The sequence below is a fragment of the Harmonia axyridis genome, chromosome 2, assembly GCF_914767665.1.
Source record: "Harmonia axyridis chromosome 2, icHarAxyr1.1, whole genome shotgun sequence".
NCBI lineage: Eukaryota > Metazoa > Arthropoda > Insecta > Coleoptera > Coccinellidae > Harmonia > Harmonia axyridis.
Genome location: NC_059502.1, coordinates 50530414 through 50556189, shown reverse-complemented (window position 1 = coordinate 50556189; position 25776 = coordinate 50530414). Strand labels below are relative to the sequence as shown.

General features: G+C 31.6%; 1 protein-coding gene across 1 annotated transcript; it reads left to right on the top strand.

Moving 5' to 3' along the window:
- Nucleotides 1-22083: 22083 nt before the first annotated feature.
- Nucleotides 22084-24388, top strand: LOC123673373. Its single transcript, XM_045607859.1, has 2 exons — nucleotides 22084-24153; nucleotides 24353-24388. The coding sequence occupies exons 1-2, from the start codon at nucleotides 22084-22086 to the stop codon at nucleotides 24386-24388; spliced, it is 2106 nt and encodes a 701-aa protein (XP_045463815.1).
- The last annotated feature ends 1388 nt before the right edge of the window (nucleotides 24389-25776 follow it).

The following is a 25776-nucleotide window of genomic DNA, read 5'->3' as shown; positions in this document are numbered from 1 at the left end:
ATTCACAGAATGCCTTTCACGAAAATACTGAGGTAATTTTAAGTTTCAGGCAACTTCTATATATCTCTTCTTTCTATAATGACTCAATAAGAGAAAGTCATCAAATATGCATTAGCTCCAATTGGTGGAAATAGGAATGTTATCTCTTCAATTGAAAATGTGGTGCGATAACAAAATTCTTGATGGTTGCAGATAAATTTCTTCGAATGTGATATGCAACATCTGTTGAAAGAATTTATTGAGTATAATTTTTTATAACTGTAATGGGTTTGTTCATTCACCGTCCTATTTGTGTTGTTATTTGATTTTTTTTATGTTTAATATAATTTTTGATATTGTTTTACGTCCCATCATTTCAGGATATAAGAAAAATTCAATAATCGTTTTTATATAAATTCATATGTTAAATTTTATTATTATTCAGATACATCAACTAATCGAACAAAGTACTAATCAATGATACAACAAATGGTCTTATATACATTATTTTGATGGTTTCTTGAAGAGTAATTTATTTAATTCAATAACGTGAAATATAACATCATTATAGAGCTCGATTTGGAATTTCGAAATAGAAATTTTGATGTCTACGAAAATTATTTCTTTTCTTTTTTAAGGTTACACTATATTGATTGAATTTTTCGGTCTTGAAACCCTTTTTCATTTGAGATGCTGTAATTTCAAGAATTTTCTTGATCAGAAAAGCATTTCTCAAGCATGTATTCAAATGAATTTTATCCTCTTCTTTTGTTTTGTCTTCTTCATATTCAGGTTCTGAGTTCATATTCACAATAACTGAATCATTTTTCATTTTAATGTTCTGTTTTTCTGCATCACAAATTTTTCCGCGATACGGCTCAGTTGTAGATTTCTCAGATTTCCAACTGATATTTGACACATCCCTCAAGTCGCCATTTTGAATATCTTTCACTTCGTTAACTATTTTCTTGATCAGTAAAGTATTCCTTATGTTCAGTTTATGATTTTTCAATTTCCTCAATCCCGATTTCAAAATCACCTTTTCATTCATTATGTTCATGTTTTGAATTGTTCAATTACGAAAAAGATTGAAATTATTCACTATGCAAACACGTTATTCACACAATGCCTTTCACGAAAATACTGAGGTAATTTTGAGTTTCAGGCAACTTCTATATATCTCTTCTTTCTATAATGACTCAATAAGAGAAAGTCATCAAATATGCATTAGCTCCAATTGGTGGAAATAGGAATGTTATCTCTTCAATTGAAAATGTGGTGCGATAACAAAATTCTTGATGGTTGCAGATAAATTTCTTCGAATGTGATATGCAACATCTGTTGAAAGAATTTATTGAGTATAATTTTTTATAACTGTAATGGGTTTGTTCATTCACCGTCCTATTTGTGTTGTTATTTAATTTTTTTTTGTTTCATATAATTTTTGTTATTGTTTTACGTCCCATCATTTCAGGATATAAGAAAAATTCAATAATCGTTTTTATAGAAATTCATATGTTAAATTTTATTATTATTCAGATACATCAACTAATCGAACAGAGTACTAATCAATGATACAACAAATGGTCTTATATACATTATTTTTATGTTTTTTTGAAGAGTAATTTATTAAATTCAATAACGTGAAATATAACATCATTATAGAGCTCGATTTGGAATTTTGAAATAGAAATTTTGATGTCTACGAAAATTATTTCTTTTCTTTTTTAAGGTTACACTATATTGATTGAATTTTTCGGTCTTAAAACCCTTTTTCATTTGAGATGCTGTAATTTCAAGAATTTTCTTGATCAGAAAAGCATTTCTCAAGCATGTATTCAAATGAATTTTATCCTCTTCTTTTGTTTTGTCTTCTTCATATTCAGGTTCTGAGTTCATATTCACAATAACTGAATCATTTTTCATTTTAATGTTCTGTTTTTCTGCATCACAAATTTTTCCGCGATACGGCTCAGTTGTAGATTTCTCAGATTTCCAACTGATATTTGACACATCCCTTAAGTCGCCATTTTGAATATCTTTCACTTCGTTAACTATTTTCTTGATCAGTAAAGTATTCCTTATGTTGAGTTTATGATTTTTCAATTTCCTCAATCCCGATTTCAAAATCACCTTTTCATTCATTATGTTCATGTTTTGAATTGTTCAATTACGAAAAAGATTGAAATTATTCACTATGCAAACACGTTATTCACAGAATGCCTTTCACGAAAATACTGAGGTAATTTTAAGTTTCAGGCAACTTCTATATATCTCTTCTTTCTATAACGACTCAATAAGAGAAAGTCATCAAATATGCATTAGCTCCAATTGGTGGAAATAGGAATGTTATCTCTTCAATTGAAAATGTGGTGCGATAATAAAATTCTTGATGGTTGCAGATAAATTTCTTCGAATGTGATATGCAACATCTGTTGAAAGAATTTATTGAGTATAATTTTTTATAACTGTAATGGGTTTGTTCATTCACCGTCCTATTTGTGTTGTTATTTGATTTTTTTTATGTTTAATATAATTTTTGATATTGTTTTACGTCCCATCATTTCAGGATATAAGGAAAATTCAATAATCGTTTTTATATAAATTCATATCTTAAATTTTATTATTATTCAGATACATCAACTAATCGAACAAAGTACTAATCAGTGATACAACAAATGGTCTTATATACATTATTTTGATGGTTTCTTGAAGAGTAATTTATTCAATTCAATAACGTGAAATATAACATCATTATAGAGCTCGATTTGGAATTTTGAAATAGAAATTTTGATGTCTACGAAAATTATTTCTTTTCTTTTTTAAGGTTACACTATATTGATTGAATTTTTCGGTCTTGAAACCCTTTTTCATTTGAGATGCTGTAATTTCAAGAATTTTCTTGATCAGAAAAGCATTTCTCAAGCATGTATTCAAATGAATTTTATCCTCTTCTTTTGTTTTGACTTCTTCATATTCAGGTTCTGAGTTCATATTCACAATAACTGAATCATTTTTCATTTTAATGTTCTGTTTTTCTGCATCACAAATTTTTCCGCGATACGGCTCAGTTGTAGATTTCTCAGATTTCCAACTGATATTTGACACATCCCTTAAGTCGCCATTTTGAATATCTTTCACTTCGTTAACTATTTTCTTGATCAGTAAAGTATTCCTTATAGAAAGGAACGATAAGTGCTTTTATTTATTAGTATTCCTTATGTTCAGTTTATGATTTTTCAATTTCCTCAATCCCGATTTCAAAATCACCTTTTCATTCATTATGTTCATGTTGTTCAATTACGAAAAAGATTGAAATTATTCACTATGCAAACACGTTATTCACAGAATGCCTTTCACGAAAATACTGAGGTAATTTTAAGTTTCAGGCAACTTCTATATATCTCTTCTTTCTATAATGACTCAATAAGAGATAGTCATCAAATATGCATTAGCTCCAATTGGTGGAAATAGGAATGTTATCTCTTCAATTGAAAATGTGGTGCGATAACAAAATTCTTGATGGTTGCAGATAAATTTCTTCGAATGTGATATGCAACATCTGTTGAAAGAATTTATTGAGTATAATTTTTTATAACTGTAATGGGTTTGTTCATTCACCGTCCTATTTGTGTTGTTATTTGATTTTTTTATGTTTAATATAATTTTTGATATTGTTTTACGTCCCATCATTTCAGGATATAAGAAAAATTCAATAATCGTTTTTATATAAATTCATATGTTAAATTTTATTATTATTCAGATACATCAACTAATCGAACAAAGTACTAATCAATGATACAACAAATGGTCTTATATACATTATTTTGATGGTTTCTTGAAGAGTAATTTATTTAATTCAATAACGTGAAATATAACATCATTATAGAGCTCGATTTGGAATTTCGAAATAGAAATTTTGATGTCTACGAAAATTATTTCTTTTCTTTTTTAAGGTTACACTATATTGATTGAATTTTTCTGTCTTGAAACCCTTTTTCATTTGAGATGCTGTAATTTCAAGAATTTTCTTGATCAGAAAAGCATTTCTCAAGCATGTATTCAAATGAATTTTATCCTCTTCTTTTGTTTTGTCTTCTTCATATTCAGGTTCTGAGTTCATATTCACAATAACTGAATCATTTTTCATTTTAATGTTCTGTTTTTCTGCATCACAAATTTTTCCGCGATACGGCTCAGTTGTAGATTTCTCAGATTTCCAACTGATATTTGACACATCCCTCAAGTCGCCATTTTGAATATCTTTCACTTCGTTAACTATTTTCTTGATCAGTAAAGTATTCCTTATGTTCAGTTTATGATTTTTCAATTTCCTCAATCCCGATTTCAAAATCACCTTTTCATTCATTATGTTCATGTTTTGAATTGTTCAATTACGAAAAAGATTGAAATTATTCACTATGCAAACACGTTATTCACACAATGCCTTTCACGAAAATACTGAGGTAATTTTAAGTTTCAGGCAACTTCTATATATCTCTTCTTTCTATAATGACTCAATAAGAGAAAGTCATCAAATATGCATTAGCTCCAATTGGTGGAAATAGGAATGTTATCTCTTCAATTGAAAATGTGGTGCGATAACAAAATTCTTGATGGTTGCAGATAAATTTCTTCGAATGTGATATGCAACATCTGTTGAAAGAATTTATTGAGTATAATTTTTTATAACTGTAATGGGTTTGTTCATTCACCGTCCTATTTGTGTTGTTATTTAATTTTTTTTTTGTTTCATATAATTTTTGTTATTGTTTTACGTCCCATCATTTCAGGATATAAGAAAAATTCAATAATCGTTTTTATAGAAATTCATATGTTAAATTTTATTATTATTCAGATACATCAACTAATCGAACAGAGTACTAATCAATGATACAACAAATGGTCTTATATACATTATTTTTATGTTTTTTTGAAGAGTAATTTATTAAATTCAATAACGTGAAATATAACATCATTATAGAGCTCGATTTGGAATTTTGAAATAGAAATTTTGATGTCTACGAAAATTAGTTCTTTTCTTTTTTAAGGTTACACTATATTGATTGAATTTTTCGGTCTTAAAACCTTTTTTCATTTGAGATGCTGTAATTTCAAGAATTTTCTTGATCAGAAAAGCATTTCTCAAGCATGTATTCAAATGAATTTTATCCTTTTCTTTTGTTTTGTCTTCTTCATATTCAGGTTCTGAGTTCATATTCACAATAACTGAATCATTTTTCATTTTAATGTTCTGTTTTTCTGCATCACAAATTTTTCCGCGATACGGCTCAGTTGTAGATTTCTCAGATTTCCAACTGATATTTGACACATCCCTTAAGTCGCCATTTTGAATATCTTTCACTTCGTTAACTATTTTCTTGATCAGTAAAGTATTCCTTATGTTCAGTTTATGATTTTTCAATTTCCTCAATCCCGATTTCAAAATCACCTTTTCATTCATTATGTTCATGTTTTGAATTGTTCAATTACGAAAAAGATTGATATTATTCACTATGCAAACACGTTATTCACAGAATGCCTTTCACGAAAATACTGAGGTAATTTTAAGTTTCAGGCAACTTCTATATATCTCTTCTTTCTATAATGACTCAATAAGAGAAAGTCATCAAATATGCATTAGCTCCAATTGGTGGAAATAGGAATGTTATCTCTTCAATTGAAAATGTGGTGCGATAACAAAATTCTTGATGGTTGCAGATAAATTTCTTCGAATGTGATATGCAACATCTGTTGAAAGAATTTATTGAGTATAATTTTTTATAACTGTTATGGGTTTGTTCATTCACCGTCCTATTTGTGTTGTTATTTAATTTTTTTTTTGTTTCATATAATTTTTGTTATTGTTTTACGTCCCATCATTTCAGGATATAAGAAAAATTCAATAATCGTTTTTATAGAAATTCATATGTTAAATTTTATTATTATTCAGATACATCAACTAATCGAACAGAGTACTAATCAATGATACAACAAATGGTCTTATATACATTATTTTTATGTTTTTTTGAAGAGTAATTTATTTAATTCAATAACGTGAAATATAACATCATTATAGAGCTCGATTTGGAATTTTGAAATAGAAATTTTGATGTCTACGAAAATTATTTCTTTTCTTTTTTAAGGTTACACTATATTGATTGAATTTTTCGGTTTTAAAACCCTTTTTCATTTGAGATGCTGTAATTTCAAGAATTTTCTTGATCAGAAAAGCATTTCTCAAGCATGTATCCAAATGAATTTTATCCTCTTCTTTTGTTTTGTCTTCTTCATATTCAGGTTCTGAGTTCATATTCACAATAACTGAATCATTTTTCATTTTAATGTTCTGTTTTTCTGCATCACAAATTTTTCCGCGATACGGCTCAGTTGTAGATTTCTCAGATTTCCAACTGATATTTGACACATCCCTTAACTCGCCATTTTGAATATCTTTCACTTCGGTAACTATTTTCTTGATCATTAAAGTATTCCTTATGTTCGGTTTATGATTTTTCAATTTCCTCAATCCCGATTTCAAAATCACCTTTTCATTCATTATGTTCATGTTTTGAATTGTTCAATTACGAAAAAGATTGAAATTATTCACTATGCAAACACGTTATTCACAGAATGCCTTTCACGAAAATACTGAGGTAATTTTAAGTTTCAGGCAACTTCTATATATCTCTTCTTTCTATAACGACTCAATAAGAGAAAGTCATCAAATATGCATTAGCTCCAATTGGTGGAAATAGGAATGTTATCTCTTCAATTGAAAATGTGGTGCGATAACAAAATTCTTGATGGTTGCAGATAAATTTCTTCGAATGTGATATGCAACATCTGTTGAAAGAATTTATTGAGTATAATTTTTTATAACTGTAATGGGTTTGTTCATTCACCGTCCTATTTGTGTTGTTATTTGATTTTTTTTATGTTTAATATAATTTTTGATATTGTTTCACGTCCCATCATTTCAGGATATAAGAAAAATTCAATAATCGTTTTTATATAAATTCATATGTTAAATTTTATTATTATTCAGATACATCAACTAATAGAACAAAGTACTAATCAGTGATACAACAAATGGTCTTATATACATTATTTTGATGGTTTCTTGAAGAGTAATTTATTTAATTCAATAACGTGAAATATAACATCATTATAGAGCTCGATTTGGAATTTTGAAATAGAAATTTTGATGTCTACGAAAATTATTTCTTTTCTTTTTTAAGGTTACACTATATTGATTGAATTTTTCGGTCTTGAAACCCTTTTTCATTTGAGATGCTGTAATTTCAAGAATTTTCTTGATCAGAAAAGCATTTCTCAAGCATGTATTCAAATGAATTTTATCCTCTTCTTTTGTTTTGTCTTCTTCATATTCAGGTTCTGAGTTCATATTCACAATAACTGAATCATTTTTCATTTTAATGTTCTGTTTTTCTGCATCACAAATTTTTCCGCGATACGGCTCAGTTGTAGATTTCTCAGATTTCCAACTGATATTTGACACATCCCTTAAGTCGCCATTTTGAATATCTTTCACTTCGTTAACTATTTTCTTGATCAGTAAAGTATTCCTTATGTTCAGTTTATGATTTTTCAATTTCCTCAATCCCGATTTCAAAATCACCTTTTCATTCATTATGTTCATGTTTTGAATTGTTCAATTACGAAAAAGATTGAAATTATTCACTATGCAAACACGTTATTCACAGAATGCCTTTCACGAAAATACTGAGGTAATTTTAAGTTTCAGGCAACTTCTATATATCTCTTCTTTCTATAATGACTCAATAAGAGAAAGTCATCAAATATGCATTAGCTCCAATTGGTGGAAATAGGAATGTTATCTCTTCAATTGAAAATGTGGTGCGATAACAAAATTCTTGATGGTTGCAGATAAATTTCTTCGAATGTGATATGCAACATCTGTTGAAAGAATTTATTGAGTATAATTTTTTATAACTGTAATGGGTTTGTTCATTCACCGTCCTATTTGTGTTGTTATTTAATTTTTTTTTTGTTTCATATAATTTTTGTTATTGTTTTACGTCCCATCATTTCAGGATATAAGAAAAATTCAATAATCGTTTTTATAGAAATTCATATGTTAAATTTTATTATTATTCAGATACATCAACTAATCGAACAGAGTACTAATCAATGATACAACAAATGGTCTTATATACATTATTTTTATGTTTTTTTGAAGAGTAATTTATTTAATTCAATAACGTGAAATATAACATCATTATAGAGCTCGATTTGGAATTTTGAAATAGAAATTTTGATGTCTACGAAAATTATTCCTTTTTTTTTTAAGGTTACACTATATTGATTGAATTTTTCGGTCTTAAAACCCTTTTTCATTTGAGATGCTGTAATTTCAAGAATTTTCTTGATCAGAAAAGCATTTCTCAAGCATGTATTCAAATGAATTTTATCCTCTTCTTTTGTTTTGTCTTCTTCATATTCAGGTTCTGAGTTCATATTCACAATAACTGAATCATTTTTCATTTTAATGTTCTGTTTTTCTGCATCACAAATTTTTCCGCGATACGGCTCAGTTGTAGATTTCTCAGATTTCCAACTGATATTTGACACATCCCTTAAGTCGCCATTTTGAATATCTTTCACTTCGTTAACTATTTTCTTGATCAGTAAAGTATTCCTTATGTTCAGTTTATGATTTTTCAATTTCCTCAATCCCGATTTCAAAATCACCTTTTCATTCATTATGTTCATGTTTTGAATTGTTCAATTACGAAAAAGATTGAAATTATTCACTATGCAAACACGTTATTCACAGAATGCCTTTCACGAAAATACTGAGGTAATTTTAAGTTTCAGGCAACTTCTATATATCTCTTCTTTCTATAATGACTCAATAAGAGAAAGTCATCAAATATGCATTAGCTTCAATTGGTGGAAATAGGAATGTTATCTCTTCAATTGAAAATGTGGTGCGATAACAAAATTCTTGATGGTTGCAGATAAATTTCTTCGAATGTGATATGCAACATCTGTTGAAAGAATTTATTGAGTATAATTTTTTATAACTGTAATGGGTTTGTTCATTCACCGTCCTATTTGTGTTGTTATTTAATTTTTTTTTTGTTTCATATAATTTTTGTTATTGTTTTACGTCCCATCATTTCAGGATATAAGAAAAATTCAATAATCGTTTTTATAGAAATTCATATGTTAAATTTTATTATTATTCAGATACATCAACTAATCGAACAGAGTACTAATCAATGATACAACAAATGGTCTTATATACATTATTTTTATGTTTTTTTGAAGAGTAATTTATTTAATTCAATAACGTGAAATATAACATCATTATAGAGCTCGATTTGGAATTTTGAAATAGAAATTTTGATGTCTACGAAAATTATTTCTTTTCTTTTTTAAGGTTACACTATATTGATTGAATTTTTCTGTCTTAAAACCCTTTTTCATTTGAGATGCTGTAATTTCAAGAATTTTCTTGATCAGAAAAGCATTTCTCAAGCATGTATCCAAATGAATTTTATCCTCTTCTTTTGTTTTGTCTTCTTCATATTCAGGTTCTGAGTTCATATTCACAATAACTGAATCATTTTTCATTTTAATGTTCTGTTTTTCTGCATCACAAATTTTTCCGCGATACGGCTCAGTTGTAGATTTCTCAGATTTCCAACTGATATTTGACACATCCCTCAAGTCGCCATTTTGAATATCTTTCACTTCGTTAACTATTTTCTTGATCAGTAAAGTATTCCTTATGTTCAGTTTATGATTTTTCAATTTCCTCAATCCCGATTTCAAAATCACCTTTTCATTCATTATGTTCATGTTTTGAATTGTTCAATTACGAAAAAGATTGAAATTATTCACTATGCAAACACGTTATTCACAGAATGCCTTTCACGAAAATACTGAGGTAATTTTAAGTTTCAGGCAACTTCTATATATCTCTTCTTTCTATAATGACTCAATAAGAGAAAGTCATCAAATATGCATTAGCTCCAATTGGTGGAAATAGGAATGTTATCTCTTCAATTGAAAATGTGGTGCGATAACAAAATTCTTGATGGTTGCAGATAAATTTCTTCGAATGTGATATGCAACATCTGTTGAAAGAATTTATTGAGTATAATTTTTTATAACTGTAATGGGTTTGTTCATTCACCGTCCTATTTGTGTTGTTATTTAATTTTTTTTTGTTTCATATAATTTTTGTTATTGTTTTACGTCCCATCATTTCAGGATATAAGAAAAATTCAATAATCGTTTTTATAGAAATTCATATGTTAAATTTTATTATTATTCAGATACATCAACTAATCGAACAGAGTACTAATCAATGATACAACAAATGGTCTTATATACATTATTTTTATGTTTTTTTGAAGAGTAATTTATTTAATTCAATAACGTGAAATATAACATCATTATAGAGCTCGATTTGGAATTTTGAAATAGAAATTTTGATGTCTACGAAAATTATTTCTTTTCTTTTTCAAGGTTACACTATATTGATTGAATTTTTCGGTCTTAAAACCCTTTTTCATTTGAGATGCTGTAATTTCAAGAATTTTCTTGATCAGAAAAGCATTTCTCAAGCATGTATTCAAATGAATTTTATCCTCTTCTTTTGTTTTGTCTTCTTCATATTCAGGTTCTGAGTTCATATTCACAATAACTGAATCATTTTTCATTTTAATGTTCTGTTTTTCTGCATCACAAATTCTTCCGCGATACGGCTCAGTTGTAGATTTCTCAGATTTCCAACTGATATTTGACACATCCCTTAAGTCGCCATTTTGAATATCTTTCACTTCGTTAACTATTTTCTTGATCAGTAAAGTATTCCTTATGTTCAGTTTATGATTTTTCAATTTCCTCAATCCCGATTCCAAAATCACCTTTTCATTCATTATGTTCATGTTTTGAATTGTTCAATTACGAAAAAGATTGAAATTATTCACTATGCAAACACGTTATTCACAGAATGCCTTTCACGAAAATACTGAGGTAATTTTAAGTTTCAGGCAACTTCTATATATCTCTTCTTTCTATAATGACTCAATAAGAGAAAGTCATCAAATATGCATTAGCTCCAATTGGTGGAAATAGGAATGTTATCTCTTCAATTGAAAATGTGGTGCGATAACAAAATTCTTGATGGTTGCAGATAAATTTCTTCGAATGTGATATGCAACATCTGTTGAAAGAATTTATTGAGTATAATTTTGTATAACTGTAATGGGTTTGTTCATTCACCGTCCTATTTGTGTTGTTATTTAATTTTTTTTTTGTTTCATATAATTTTTGTTATTGTTTTACGTCCCATCATTTCAGGATATAAGAAAAATTCAATAATCGTTTTTATAGAAATTCATATGTTAAATTTTATTATTATTCAGATACATCAACTAATCGAACAGAGTACTAATCAATGATACAACAAATGGTCTTATATACATTATTTTTATGTTTTTCTGAAGAGTAATTTATTTAATTCAATAACGTGAAATATAACATCATTATAGAGCTCGATTTGGAATTTTGAAATAGAAATTTTGATGTCTACGAAAATTATTTCTTTTCTTTTTTAAGGTTACACTATATTGATTGAATTTTTCGGTCTTAAAACCCTTTTTCATTTGAGATGCTGTAATTTCAAGAATTTTCTTGATCAGAAAAGCATTTCTCAAGCATGTATTCAAATGAATTTTATCCTCTTCTTTTGTTTTGTCTTCTTCATATTCAGGTTCTGAGTTCATATTCACAATAACTGAATCATTTTTCATTTTAATGTTCTGTTTTTCTGCATCACAAATTTTTCCGCGATACGGCTCAGTTGTAGATTTCTCAGATTTCCAACTGATATTTGACACATCCCTTAAGTCGCCATTTTGAATATCTTTCACTTCGTTAACTATTTTCTTGATCAGTAAAGTATTCCTTATGTTCAGTTTATGATTTTTCAATTTCCTCAATCCCGATTTCAAAATCACCTTTTCATTCATTATGTTCATGTTTTGAATTGTTCAATTACGAAAAAGATTGAAATTATTCACTATGCAAACACGTTATTCACAGAATCTCTCTCTCTAGTCGTTCCATCATTGCTGATGATCGTGATTCCCTCCTATACGCTCGGTCAGTTGTTTCCACCTCGCTCTATCCTCTGCATCTCGAAGAGCCTGAAAGAATGGGCGGGTCGTACTTTGTTGAACTTGGTCGGTCCATCTAGTCGGTGATCTACCTCTCGCTCTCTTACCCGGAACATTTCCCGACACAATTAGTTTCTCCAGGTTGTCTCCATCTCGGCGGGCTATATGACCGAAAAACTGAAGAACGCGCTGCAAGCAGATGGACGATAGTCTGGTTCTTATCTTCAACTCACTTAAAACAGAAACGTTAGTGCGATGAGCTGTCCAAGGTATTCGCAGCATTTGCCTCCAACACCACAATTCAAACGCGTCAATTTTCTGACGTTCAGACGACCGCAGAGTCCAGGTTTCAGCACCATACAGGAAGACAGAGAAGACAAGAGCTCTAACAAGTCTCACCTTTACACTCTTAGAAATCGAGCGGTCTCTCCATACTTTAGTTAACCGGGTCATGGCGCTCTTTGCCATGATTATGCGCCTTCGTACTTCCGCTTCGCAGTTTCCATCACTAGTTATGGAAGAACCCAAGTAATTGTGTTGTGGTGTGTTGTGTTGACCGTCATGGCAGGCGGTTCAACATCTGATACTAATGACAAGAAATGTCGTTTTTGTTCAAAATTTGCTGGTTCAGGTGATATTAAGTGCAAAACTGAAGGTTGTGAAATTGTGGTACATAATAAGTGTTTGGATGCTATTTGCAAGGTGGTTTATGTGGACAAAAATAATTTCCTCTGTCGACGTTGTATCGAGTCGTCGGAAAATACCAGCGGTTCATGTTCGAGAACTCAGTGCATTGTTCTGCAGAAGGAGGTCGAATGTTTGACCCGTGAGAAAATTCTGTTAGAGAAGTATGTCTCTGAACTAGAATTCTCAAATAAGATTTTGAAAACTTCGAGGGATTTCCAACGTGAAGTACCTCGCAGTGTTCGATTGCAGGCGGATAAATGTGAGTCAGAGAAGTCAACGTACGCATCAGCTGTTAAAAGAAGCCGGGATTCCCATGTGCTGTTAGTAAAAACAATCGATAAAAATGTAAACAATATTGTGATCGAAAACGAAATAAAATCGAAAGTGAATCCATCGTCTGCTCAAGCACTCGTTTTGGGAACTAAAAGAATTAAGGATGGAATTCTTATATCTTGTGGTGACAATAATTCCCTAGAGAAACTAAAATCCCTTATGGGAAATGAAACAAAGGGTGTATACAATGTAACCGTCCCAAAAAAATTGAGGCCTCGTATTATGGTTTATGGTGTTGATTCATATGCAGTAGGTGAGCCCGATTTTTTGGAAAAAGTAATTCATATAAACAATTTAAATTGTTCTATTGAGGATATCAAGTTCATTACCAAAATTAAGTTCAAAGATAAATTCAATGTAGTTCTTGAAGTGGCCCCACTTTTGTTTAATGACATTATTAAGAGAAAATTTCTTTATCTGGGTTGGTCGAAGTGTTTTGTAAAGGAACATTTCAGTTTTATAAGGTGTTTCAAATGTTGGAAATTCGGTCATTACCGGCGTGAATGTAAAAGCGAATGTGACTTATGTCCCAAATGCTCAGGCCCTCATGAAATCAAAAATTGCGATTCGAATGATATTTGCTGTGTAAATTGTAAGTTTCTTAATTCAAGGTTCAATACAGCTCATGATATAGGTCACAGTGCTAACAGTTCTATATGTAACTATTTTCTGTCCCATATAGGTAAACTTAAGTCTAGAATAGATTATGCAGAGTAGATCACGTGCGTGTTTGAAGATAGCCCATTTTAATATTTGTTCTCTCTTTCCTAAATTAGATGAGTTTTTTGATGTTATTACTGCTGAACGTATTGATATAATTTGTTTAACTGAAACTTGGCTGAACCAAAACATTCCGGATGAAAGCATTTTTATTTCAGGTTTTCGTGTTTTCCGTTGTGATCGTGTTGCGCGTGTTGGGGGGGGGGTTGGTTTCTATGTGAGGGACTCTCTATCATCGAGGAGTGTGTTCGTCGACTTTGACCTGCCTGATGGGGTGGAACATATTTGGATCGAGCTGAGGTTGGGCAAGGAAACTCTTCTGCTGGGATCTATTTATCGAACAGCCGCGTGTTGTATTTCAAATTTAATCCACTACTTGGATGATTTTTTATCCATGGTATCCTCAAGGTATGAGCATGTTATTGTCGCCGGGGACATAAACGAGAATCAACTGATTGTGAGTAATTTTACTGATTGCATTGAATCTTATGGTCTGAAACAACTAATAGATGAACCAACACGTATAACGGCCACATCCCATACTCTACTTGATGTGATTTGTTCTAGTAGGCCTGAACTGGTAATTGATTCTGGGGTCATTGATCATTCGATGTCTGACCATAGGGGTGTATTTTGCAAGATCAATTTAAAAAAAAAGATTAATTCCCCAAAGTTAATACGTTATCGTGATTTTCGTAATTTTGTACTTCAGGACTTTTTGTCGGACCTTTCTGGTGCATGTTTTGATGATGTTCTCTATATTGGTGATATTGATTTGAAGATCTCCAACTTTTGTCGTTGTCTTACGGAAATATTTGACCTACATGCCCCATATGTTGAATCGAGAGTTTCTAAGCCGTTTGCTCCTTGGATAACGCCAACCGTGAAAAGCATGATGAAGTTGAGGAACAGGGCCCTATCAAGATATAAGCTTACGAAAAACTTAGCTGATTACAGATATTATGCTCGTCTGCGAAATGCTGTTACATCGGCTGTGCGAAGGGAAAAATTCAGCTTTATGTCCCAAGCCCGCTCTCAAGGTTCAAAATTTTTTTGGAAATCTTTTAAATCATTGCAGGTTGGTTCAGAGATGTCGGTGCCCGAAAACTTTGTTGATCCTCAGCAGTTTAATGATTATTTTTCGTTCTGTTTTCAGCCCTCCTCATGTTTGCCCGCAGACAACTAGTCATTATTGTTCGAGTAAATTCGATCCGAATATGGAATTTTCTTTCAGACTTGCAACTATGGAGGAGGTAAGGTCTGTTATTTCAAATCTTAGTTCGAACGCATTGGGCATTGATGGTATATCTGCTAGAATGCTACAATCGTCGGTCGATGTTGTTTTGCCACACATTACGCATATAATTAATGTTTGCATTGAGTCTGGTTATTATCCGAGCGTCTGGAAGTGCTCTATTGTGAATCCTCTACCCAAGATTCCTGATCCTAAAGATTTGTCCGATTTTAGACCTATAAGTATATTACCAGCCATGTCGAAGATTCTCGAGAAAGTACTCTTCATTCAGATTTATGACTATGTTTCCGAGAGTGGAATTCTTACTGCTCACCAGTCAGGTTTCAGAAGGGGTTATAGCACTACCACTCTTCTTTTAAATGTAGCTGATGACATCCTGCGTTCTTTGGATAGTGGGCATGCTTCATTTCTTACCTTGTTAGATTTCGCAAAGGCGTTCGATACCCTAGACCATGAGTTGCTCTGTGCTAAATTGGGTTATTTCGGATTTGATGAATCTTCTTTGAGATTTTTTAAGTCTTATCTATTTGGTAGATATCAGTGCGTTAAATTGCGTGATGCATTTTCGGAGTACTGTCTGATAACTTCGGCTGTTCCTCAGGGTTCCATTCTTGGCCCTCTGTTATTCCTTATATATATAGCTGATATGTATAAAGTTGTTAAGTTTGTTGACATTTATTTTTATTGTGATGACACTCAGGTTCACCTTTCTTTCCTCCCCTCCTCTATTTCTATGGCTGTTGAACGGTTAAATGAAGATCTCTCCAGAATTGAGCAATATTGCAGGATGAACAATCTGAGAATTAACGTGAAAAAATGTTTCTATATACCCTTCTTTCCAAGAACGTTTCATGCTGAGGTTGACGTTAAGATAGGTGTGGAGAAGATTCCATCCTTCTCCTGCTGCAGGAACTTAGGAGTTTTTTTCGATTGTCGACTGAGATTCAAGGAGCATGTCTCGATGTTGTTGAGAAATTCTTTTCTGGCACTACGTTATTTGTATCGCCAGAGACAGTTTTTAGATTTCCATTCACGTAAGTATCTCTGCGAAACACTCGTGCTGTCCAAGCTGAGCTATGGATTGCCAGTTTTTTATCCTTGTCTAGACTCTGTCGAGAGATATAGGTTACAAAAAGTGCAGAATTCGTGCTGCCGCTACGTTTTAGGTTTGAGAAAGTACGATAGGGGGATCAGTAATGGAATAAATGGGTTAACGTGGCTCAGGGTCGAAAATATTTTTCGGCTTCATATGAGTATTTTAGTACATCGAATTTTGAGAACGGGTATTCCTCCTTATTTGAAAGCCAGGTTGGTCTACAGACGAGATGTTCACCGTGTTGCTTTAAGACATGGGCAGAGGCTCATGCTGCCTCGATTTGGTTCAGCCATGTTTCAGCGCTCTTTCACCTTTAATGCGGTGAAGTTGCATAATGAAATGCTGATTTCATGTAGGGGTTCTTCTTTGAGCTCTTTGAGAAGAGAATTGAAGAATACATTGTTTTTGAGCCAGTTATAGTTTTTGTAAATTATGTTCATTTTTGGAAATATTTCAGTTGAATATTGATAGGGTTCATTTATGTTTTTTTCCTTTTATTGATTTTTTTGTTTTGTTTTTTCTTTATTTGTATTTTGTCGGGGGTTGAGTGGAGTAGCCTTGGCTAGACTTCGCCCCTGAAAATTTCCAAAAATAAAGACTCTATTATTATTATTATTATTATTGAAACTGTCTACCAGGTCATATTGGCTCAGAAGGCCCGTCAACCGTAACGTGCCGAATCTATCGACTATCATTATTTTAGTCTTTATTTTATTTATTTTCATTCACAGAATGCCTTTCACGAAAATACTGAGGTAATTTTAAGTTTCAGGCAACTTCTATATATCTCTTCTTTCTATAATGACTCAATAAGAGAAAGTCATCAAATATGCATTAGCTCCAATTGGTGGAAATAGGAATGTTATCTCTTCAATTGAAAATGTGGTGCGATAACAAAATTCTTGATGGTTGCAGATAAATTTCTTCGAATGTGATATGCAACATCTGTTGAAAGAATTTATTGAGTATAATTTTTTATAACTGTAATGGGTTTGTTCATTCACCGTCCTATTTGTGTTGTTATTTAATTTTTTTGTGTTTCATATAATTTTTGTTATTGTTTTACGTCCCATCATTTCAGGATATAAGAAAAATTCAATAATCGTTTTTATAGAAATTCATATGTTAAATTTTATTATTATTCAGATACATCAACTAATCGAACAGAGTACTAATCAATGATACAACAAATGGTCTTATATACATTATTTTTATGTTTTTTTGAAGAGTAATTTATTTAATTCAATAACGTGAAATATAACATCATTATAGAGCTCGATTTGAAATTTTGAAATAGAAATTTTGATGTCTACGAAAATTATTTCTTTTTTTTTTTAAGGTTACACTATATTGATTAAATTTTTCGGTCTTAAAACCCTTTTTCATTTGAGATGCTGTAATTTCAAGAATTTTCTTGATCAGAAAAGCATTTCTCAAGCATGTATTCAAATGAATTTTATCCTCTTCTTTTGTTTTGTCTTCTTCATATTCAGGTTCTGAGTTCATATTCACAATAACTGAATCATTTTTCATTTTAATGTTCTGTTTTTCTGCATCACAAATTTTTCCGCGATACGGCTCAGTTGTAGATTTCTCAGATTTCCAACTGATAATTGACAAATCCCTTAAGTCGCCATTTTGAATATCTTTCACTTCGTTAACTATTTTCTTGATCAGTAAAGTATTCCTTATGTTCAGTTTATGATTTTTCAATTTCCTCAATCCCGATTTCAAAATCACCTTTTCATTCATTATGTTCATGTTTTGAATTGTTCAATTACGAAAAAGATTGAAATTATTCACTATGCAAACACGTTATTCACAGAATGCCTTTCACGAAAATACTGAGGTAATTTTAAGTTTCAGGCAACTTCTATATATCTCTTCTTTCTATAATGACTCAATAAGAGAAAGTCATCAAATATGCATTAGCTCCAATTGGTGGAAATAGGAATGTTATCTCTTCAATTGAAAATGTGGTGCGATAACAAAATTCTTGATGGTTGCAGATAAATTTCTTCGAATGTGATATGCAACATCTGTTGAAAGAATTTATTGAGTATAATTTTTTATAACTGTAATGGGTTTGTTCATTCACCGTCCTATTTGTGTTGTTATTTGATTTTTTTTATGTTTAATATAATTTTTGATATTGTTTTACGTCCCATCATTCCAGGATATAAGAAAAATTCAATAATCGTTTTTATATAAATTCGTATGTTAAATTTTATTATTATTCAGATACATCAACTATTCGAACAAAGTACTAATCAATGATACAACAAATGGTCTTATACACATTATTTTGATGGTTTCTTGAAGAGTAATTTATTTAATTCAATAACGTGAAATATAACATCATTATAGAGCTCGATTTGGAATTTTGAAATAGAAATTTTGATGTCTACGAAAATTATTTCTTTTCTTTTTTAAGGTTACACTATATTGATTGAATTTTTCGGTCTTGAAACCCTTTTTCATTTGAGATGCTGTAATTTCAAGAATTTTCTTGATCAGAAAAGCATTTCTCAAGCATGTATTCAAATGAATTTTATCCTCTTCTTTTGTTTTGTCTTCTTCATATTCAGGTTCTGAGTTCATATTCACAATAACTGAATCATTTTTCATTTTAATGTTCTGTTTTTCTGCATCACAAATTTTTCCGCGATACGGCTCAGTTGTAGATTTCTCAGATTTCCAACTGATATTTGACACATCCCTTAACTCGCCATTTTGAATATCTTTCACTTCGGTAACTATTTTCTTGATCATTAAAGTATTCGTTATGTTCAGTTTATGATTTTTCAATTTCCTCAATCCCGATTTCAAAATCACCTTTTCATTCATTATGTTCATGTTTTGAATTGTTCAATTACGAAAAAGATTGAAATTATTCACTATGCAAACACGTTATTCACAGAATGCCTTTCACAAAAATACTGAGGTAATTTTTGAGTTTCAGGCAACTTATATATATCTCTTCTTTCTATAATGACTCAATAAGAGAAAGTCATCAAATATGCATTAGCTCCAATTGGTGGAAATAGGAATGTTATCTCTTCAATTGAAAATGTGGTGCGATAACAAAATTCTTGATGGTTGCAGATAAATTTCTTCGTATGTGATATGCAACATCTGTTGAAAGAATTTATTGAGTATAATTTTTTATAACTGTAATGGGTTTGTTCATTCACCGTCCTATTTGTGTTGTTATTCAATTTTTTTTTTGTTTCATATAATTTTTGTTATTGTTTTACGTCCCATCATTTCAGGATATAAGAAAAATTCAATAATCGTTTTTATATAAATTCATATGTTGAATTTTATTATTATTCAGATACATCAACTAATCGAACAGAGTACTAATCAATGATACAACAAATGGTCTTATATACATTATTTTTATGTTTTTTTGAAGAGTAATTTATTTAATTCAATAACGTGAAATATAACATCATTATAGAGCTCGATTTGGAATTTTGAAATAGAAATTTTGATGTCTACGAAAATTATTTCTTTTCTTTCTCAAGGTTACACTATATTGATTGAATTTTTCGGTCTTAAAACCCTTTTTCATTTGAGATGCTGTAATTTCAAGAATTTTCTTGATCAGAAAAGCATTTCTCAAGCATGTATTCAAATGAATTTTATCCTCTTCTTTTGTTTTGTCTTCTTCATATTCAGGTTCTGAGTTCATATTCACAATAACTGAATCATTTTTCATTTTAATGTTCTGTTTTTCTGCATCACAAATTTTTCCGCGATACGGCTCAGTTGTAGATTTCTCAGATTTCCAACTGATATTTGACACATCCCTTAAGTCGCCATTTTAAATATCTTTCACTTCGTTAACTATTTTCTTGATCAGTAAAGTATTCCTTATGTTCAGTTTATGATTTTTCAATTTCCTCAATCCCGATTTCAAAATCACCTTTTCATTCATTATGTTCATGTTTTGAATTGTTCAATTACGAAAAAGATTGAAATTATTCACTATGCAAACACGTTATTCACAGAATGCCTTTCACGAAAATACTGAGGTAATTTTAAGTTTCAGGCAACTTCTATATATCTCTTCTTTCTATAATGACTCAATAAGAGAAAGTCATCAAATATGCATTAGCTCCAATTGGTGGAAATAGGAATGTTATCTCTTCAATTGAAAATGTGGTGCGATAACAAAATTCTTGATGGTTGCAGATAAATTTCTTCGAATGTGATATGCAACATCTGTTGAAAGAATTTATTGAGTATAATTTTTTATAACTGTAATGGGTTTGTTCATTCACCGTCCTATTTGTGTTGTTATTCAATTTTTTTTTTGTTTCATATAATTTTTGTTATTGTTTTACGTCCCATCATTTCAGGATATAAGAAAAATTCAATAATCGTTTTTATAGAAATTCATATGTTAAATTTTATTATTATTCAGATACATCAACTAATCGAACAGAGTACTAATCAATGATACAACAAATGGTCTTATATACTGTTAAGTTTTGATCAAGGTTCGTAGAACTCAGCGCCGCCATTGTCCAAAGATCCACCCCTGAAGTTGGTTATAGATAATTCCGCGCACTTTATTTGTGTGCTACGCGCAGTCGTCCTTTAATGACGGCTGGCTATAATGATAATTTAACTATGGCCGTTTTATCTGTAGCACTTCTATGTTCTTAACCCTTTTCGATGGTTCGACAAAAGGGTCGAGAGGGGGTAAGAGATGGAACGTCACTTCAATTAGTTCGAGTTCAAGTCAGCTCAGAATATCTACACACAGTCTAGTAAGTACAAGTCAAGTACAGTTTAGTGTAGTTCGTCGTTGCTCTCGTCCCTTGAGACACAGTGTTCAGCTTGCACATTTCAAGTTAGTTAAATATTGGCCTAGTCGCCACGTGGTTAAAAAAGATCCTTCACTCGGTCATCTTCATTAGTACCCAAGTCGGTAAATTGTTATTGGATAAGTGCGTGGAACTGATTCATAGTTTTCGATAACTAGTTAAGCGAATCTTGTAAAGTGTACATTGTGTAATTGTATATATAAACCTACTTCAATTAGTTCGAGTTCAAGTCAGCTCAGAATTCTACACACAGTCTAGTAAGTACAAGTCAAGTACAGTTTAGTATAGTTCGTCGTTGCTCTCACCCCTTGAGACACAGTGTTCAGCTTGCACATTTCAAGTTAGTTAAATATTGGCCTAGTCGCCACGTGGTTAAAAAAGACCCATCAGTCGGTCATCTTCATTAGTACCCAAGTCGGTAAATTGTTATTGGATAAGTGCGTGGAACTGATTCATAGTTTTCGATAACTAGTTAAGCGAATCTTGTAAAGTGTACATTGTGTAATTGTATATATAAACCTACTTCAATAAATAGTGTGGAAAATTTCATGGTCCTTCGAACTTCAACAACCCAGCACCTAACAGTCCAATTTATGTATGGATGTTCTCATCTAATAGCTACATAATTTGGTCCTTCGAGCCGGATATAAGTTTGATCCTTCGAGCCGGATATAAATTTGATCCTTGGAGCCGTATATAAATTGGAGATATCCCTGAAGAAATTATCAACTTCCACAATTGAAGTATCACCCACGTGCCTGAAGCAGACATATTGGTTAACTTAGAGGTTAACTTAATCAACGCATGCGCAAAGTGTGGTGAATTCTTTCGCAACAAGAGGTCGCTGTCTACGACGTATCGTTCCTGTCCAAAATCCATTTTGGTTCCAGTGCAAGCAGTTTTGGAGAGTGATAAGTTAATTTTAGAATTTTCATTCATTTTATATATAATTCTTATTTATTTTATATATTTCCTTAATTATTTCTTTTGCTCAAAATGTCTAATATCGATGATTTGGTTAAACAAAGAACCATACTTAAGAGTAAACTAACTAGAATGGCCAATTGGTTCGGCCAAGATAATAATAAAGATAGAGAAGAATGTAGTGCTCGTAAATGTCAGTTAGAGCAAATCTTCAAAGACTATGAACATGTTCAAACTCAATTGGAGTTAATTGACTCTGCCTCATATGAAGAGGACAGAGATATTGTAGAAACTAAGTATTTTAAAGTTATATCTATGGCAACGAGAACTATGAATCAGTTCAAAAACTCGCCAAGTGAAAAACATAATAAGCCCACTACTCATTCTAGCATAAAGTTACCGGAAATTTCGATTCCTAACTTCTCGGGTGATATTAAACAATGTCCGAGTTTCTTCGAACTATTCAACGTCCTCATAACAGACAACGAAAATTTGTCTGACATCCAACGGTTGATGTACTTAAAATCAGCATTATCAAAAGAACCGTTACAACTTATTGAAAACTTGGAAGTTGTAGGTTTGAATTTCAACATAGCTATTAACACTTTGAAAGACAGATATGATAATCCACATCTTATTGTCAACTCTTATATTCGTAAACTATTGAATGTTCCCTCCTTGACGAAAAGTAATGAACACGCGTTAAGAGATTTTATTACGCAAATCAAGACAAATATCGCTGCCTTGAAGACTTATAAATTATCGGAGAAATTAACGGATTTGATTCTCATACAAATTTTCACCCAGAAATTGGATTTCACTCTGAAAAAAGAATTTGAAGAAGAAAAGAATACTTCAGAATTTCCAACGCTCCCAGAATTTATTGGTTTCTTAGAAAAGAAATATAAGGTACTCGAAAATTTAGGTTCAACAGAACAAACAGGTCATTCGAAATTCAAAACTTCCCCTAAATATGCCCATACGCATTCTTATCATGCTAACACGTCGAACAGAACGAACAAAAATAAATTTTTCAAATGTCTTATGTGTAATACGGATGAACATAAGATATATTCGTGTAGGAAATTCATGAATTTGTCTCCTAACGATCGTCACAGTCTAGTGAAAGAAAAGAATGCTTGTCTGAATTGTCTTACGTTGGGTCATAGTGTACAATCGTGTTCTAGTCAACACACATGTTTCAATTGCCATCGAAAGCATCATAGTTTGCTCCATTTCAATAGGACTTCAACTCGCCAATATTCCAATGAAGTTCCTAGTCAAAGATCCAACAACGAAGTATCCAGATCAAATAATCTATCACAAATTCAGAATGAATCTCAAGAAGTTTCTCATTTGTCCACTAGTGCTCAACCAATCATTACAACTCGTAATGAAAATATTAGTATAGGTCAAAACGTGTCTAGTCTTTCATCTTTATCTTCTAATAATCAAGTCCTTTTAGCTACTGCCTGTGTAAAATTATATGATTCACACAACAAGCAAGTTATTGCTCGTTGTTTGACTGACTCCGCAAGTCAAACATCTTTCATAACTGAAGATCTGGTCAACAGACTTCATCTCCAACCTTACAATCAAACAATTCAAATTTCTGGCATCTCACAAAGTTGTTCTATGTCAAATAGAATGATTGATCTAACAATTCATTCGTTAGTATACCCTCATCGAAAGTTTAAGGTTTCCTGTGCTATTCTTAAAAATATAACGTGCCAACAACCACAGTCATATATCAACTCGCGTTCTATCCCCATTCCTTATGGCATTAAATTAGCGGATATCAGATTCAATATTCCTTCCAATATTGATATTCTCTTAGGTGCAGATATCTATTTTGAAATTATTATGAATGGCATTATCAAATTAGGTCCTGGTCGACCTGTTCTTCAAAATTCTCACTTAGGATATCTAATTGCAGGAAAAGTCCCACAGTCAGCTCACATGTCTCGCGCTACTCACTTAGCATTGGCACAATTTTCCCAAAATTCAATTGAATCTTCAAAGTCGATTGTTAATCAAGAAGATTCACCAAATAATATTCTGACTGAGTTCTGTGAAATTGAAGAGATATCTAATCAATCTGAACACATTTTATCTTCAGCAGAAGAGAATGCTGAACGGATAGTAAAAAACAAAACCATTCGGTTTCCATCGGGTAGGTTTCAAGTTGACCTACCACTCAAAACTCCAAACGAACCATTTAAATTAGGTGATTCGTATTCGCAAGCGAAGAAAAGATTCTTGAATCTCGAAAGAAGACTACAAAATAATCAGGAACTGAAACATCAGTATTCGGAATTCATAAAGAATTATATATCCCTAGGGCATGCAAAATATTTCTTCCCTCATCATTGTGTAATGCGTGAGCAAAGCCTCACAACTCAACTTCGAGTAGTTTTCGACGGTTCAATGAAATCTTCATCGGTCTTTTCTATCAAAGGTTATATAGTACGACCCGACTTTTTCGATTTATATCGGTTTCGTACGTTACCTTTGAAAATTCTTACTATACCCAAGCACGAACTAATAAGTGCACTACTTCTGTCTACCCTTCTTTCAAAAATTTCAACTTTAGTACCAATTCACTTACGAAATATAAATTCTCTAAATCTATGGTCTGATTCGAAAATAGCATGGATTCGATCACATCCATCAAGTTGGTCTGTATTTGTTTCAAATAGAATTGTGCAAATTCAGAACAATTTCAAAGATGCTACTTGGCGACATATTCGATCGCACCTGAATCCTGCAGATGTACTTTCGAGAGGATCATTGCCATCACAATTACTCGTCTCATATTTATGGTGGCAAGGTCCCGATTTTCTTCTTCAATCAAATCTAGATCTAACACCGCCGCTTAAATGGCCTTTAGCCCGTGTAGTAGAATTGATTCCCGGAAACATTCACGCGTTCGCATTGTTCGTGTTAAAACTGAAGGAGGAACATTCAATAGAACAATCACTAGGATATGTCCACTTCCATTCTGCACGGAAAACATTGACAATCAAGTATGATTATCAATATGACTCTTTCTTTACTTCCTTTATTTTTTATTTATTTTTCGTTTATTTTATTTGTTCCAAGAAATTATTTTCTTTATCATTACATCAAATTTTTTTTTTTTTTTTTTTTCATTTTCACTTTTATCCTTAACCTGGACGGTTCAGCCCGGGGAGTATGTTAAGTTTTGATCAAGGTTCGTAGAACTCAGCGCCGCCATTGTCCAAAGATCCACCCCTGAAGTTGGTTATAGATAATTCCGCGCACTTTATTTGTGTGCTACGCGCAGTCGTCCTTTAATGACGGCTGGCTATAATGATAATTTAACTATGGCCGTTTTATCTGTAGCACTTCTATGTTCTTAACCCTTTTCGATGGTTCGACAAAAGGGTCGAGAGGGGGTAAGAGATGGAACGTCACTTCAATTAGTTCGAGTTCAAGTCAGCTCAGAATATCTACACACAGTCTAGTAAGTACAAGTCAAGTACAGTTTAGTGTAGTTCGTCGTTGCTCTCGTCCCTTGAGACACAGTGTTCAGCTTGCACATTTCAAGTTAGTTAAATATTGGCCTAGTCGCCACGTGGTTAAAAAAGATCCTTCAGTCGGTCATCGTAATACCCAAGTCGGTAAATAGTTATTGGATAAGTGCGTGGAACTGATTCATAGTTTTCGATAACTAGTTAAGCGAATCTTGTAAAGTGTACATTGTGTAATTGTATATATAAACCTACTTCAATAAATAGTGTG

Coding starts and splice junctions, on each gene's coding strand:
- LOC123673373 (XM_045607859.1), top strand. CDS start 22,084: ATGTCTAATATCGATGATTTGGTTAAACAAAGAACCATACTTAAGAGT. Junction 24,154..24,352: donor AAGAGAATGCTGAACGGATA/GTAAAAAACAAA, acceptor ATATATCCCTAG/GGCATGCAAAATATTTCTTC.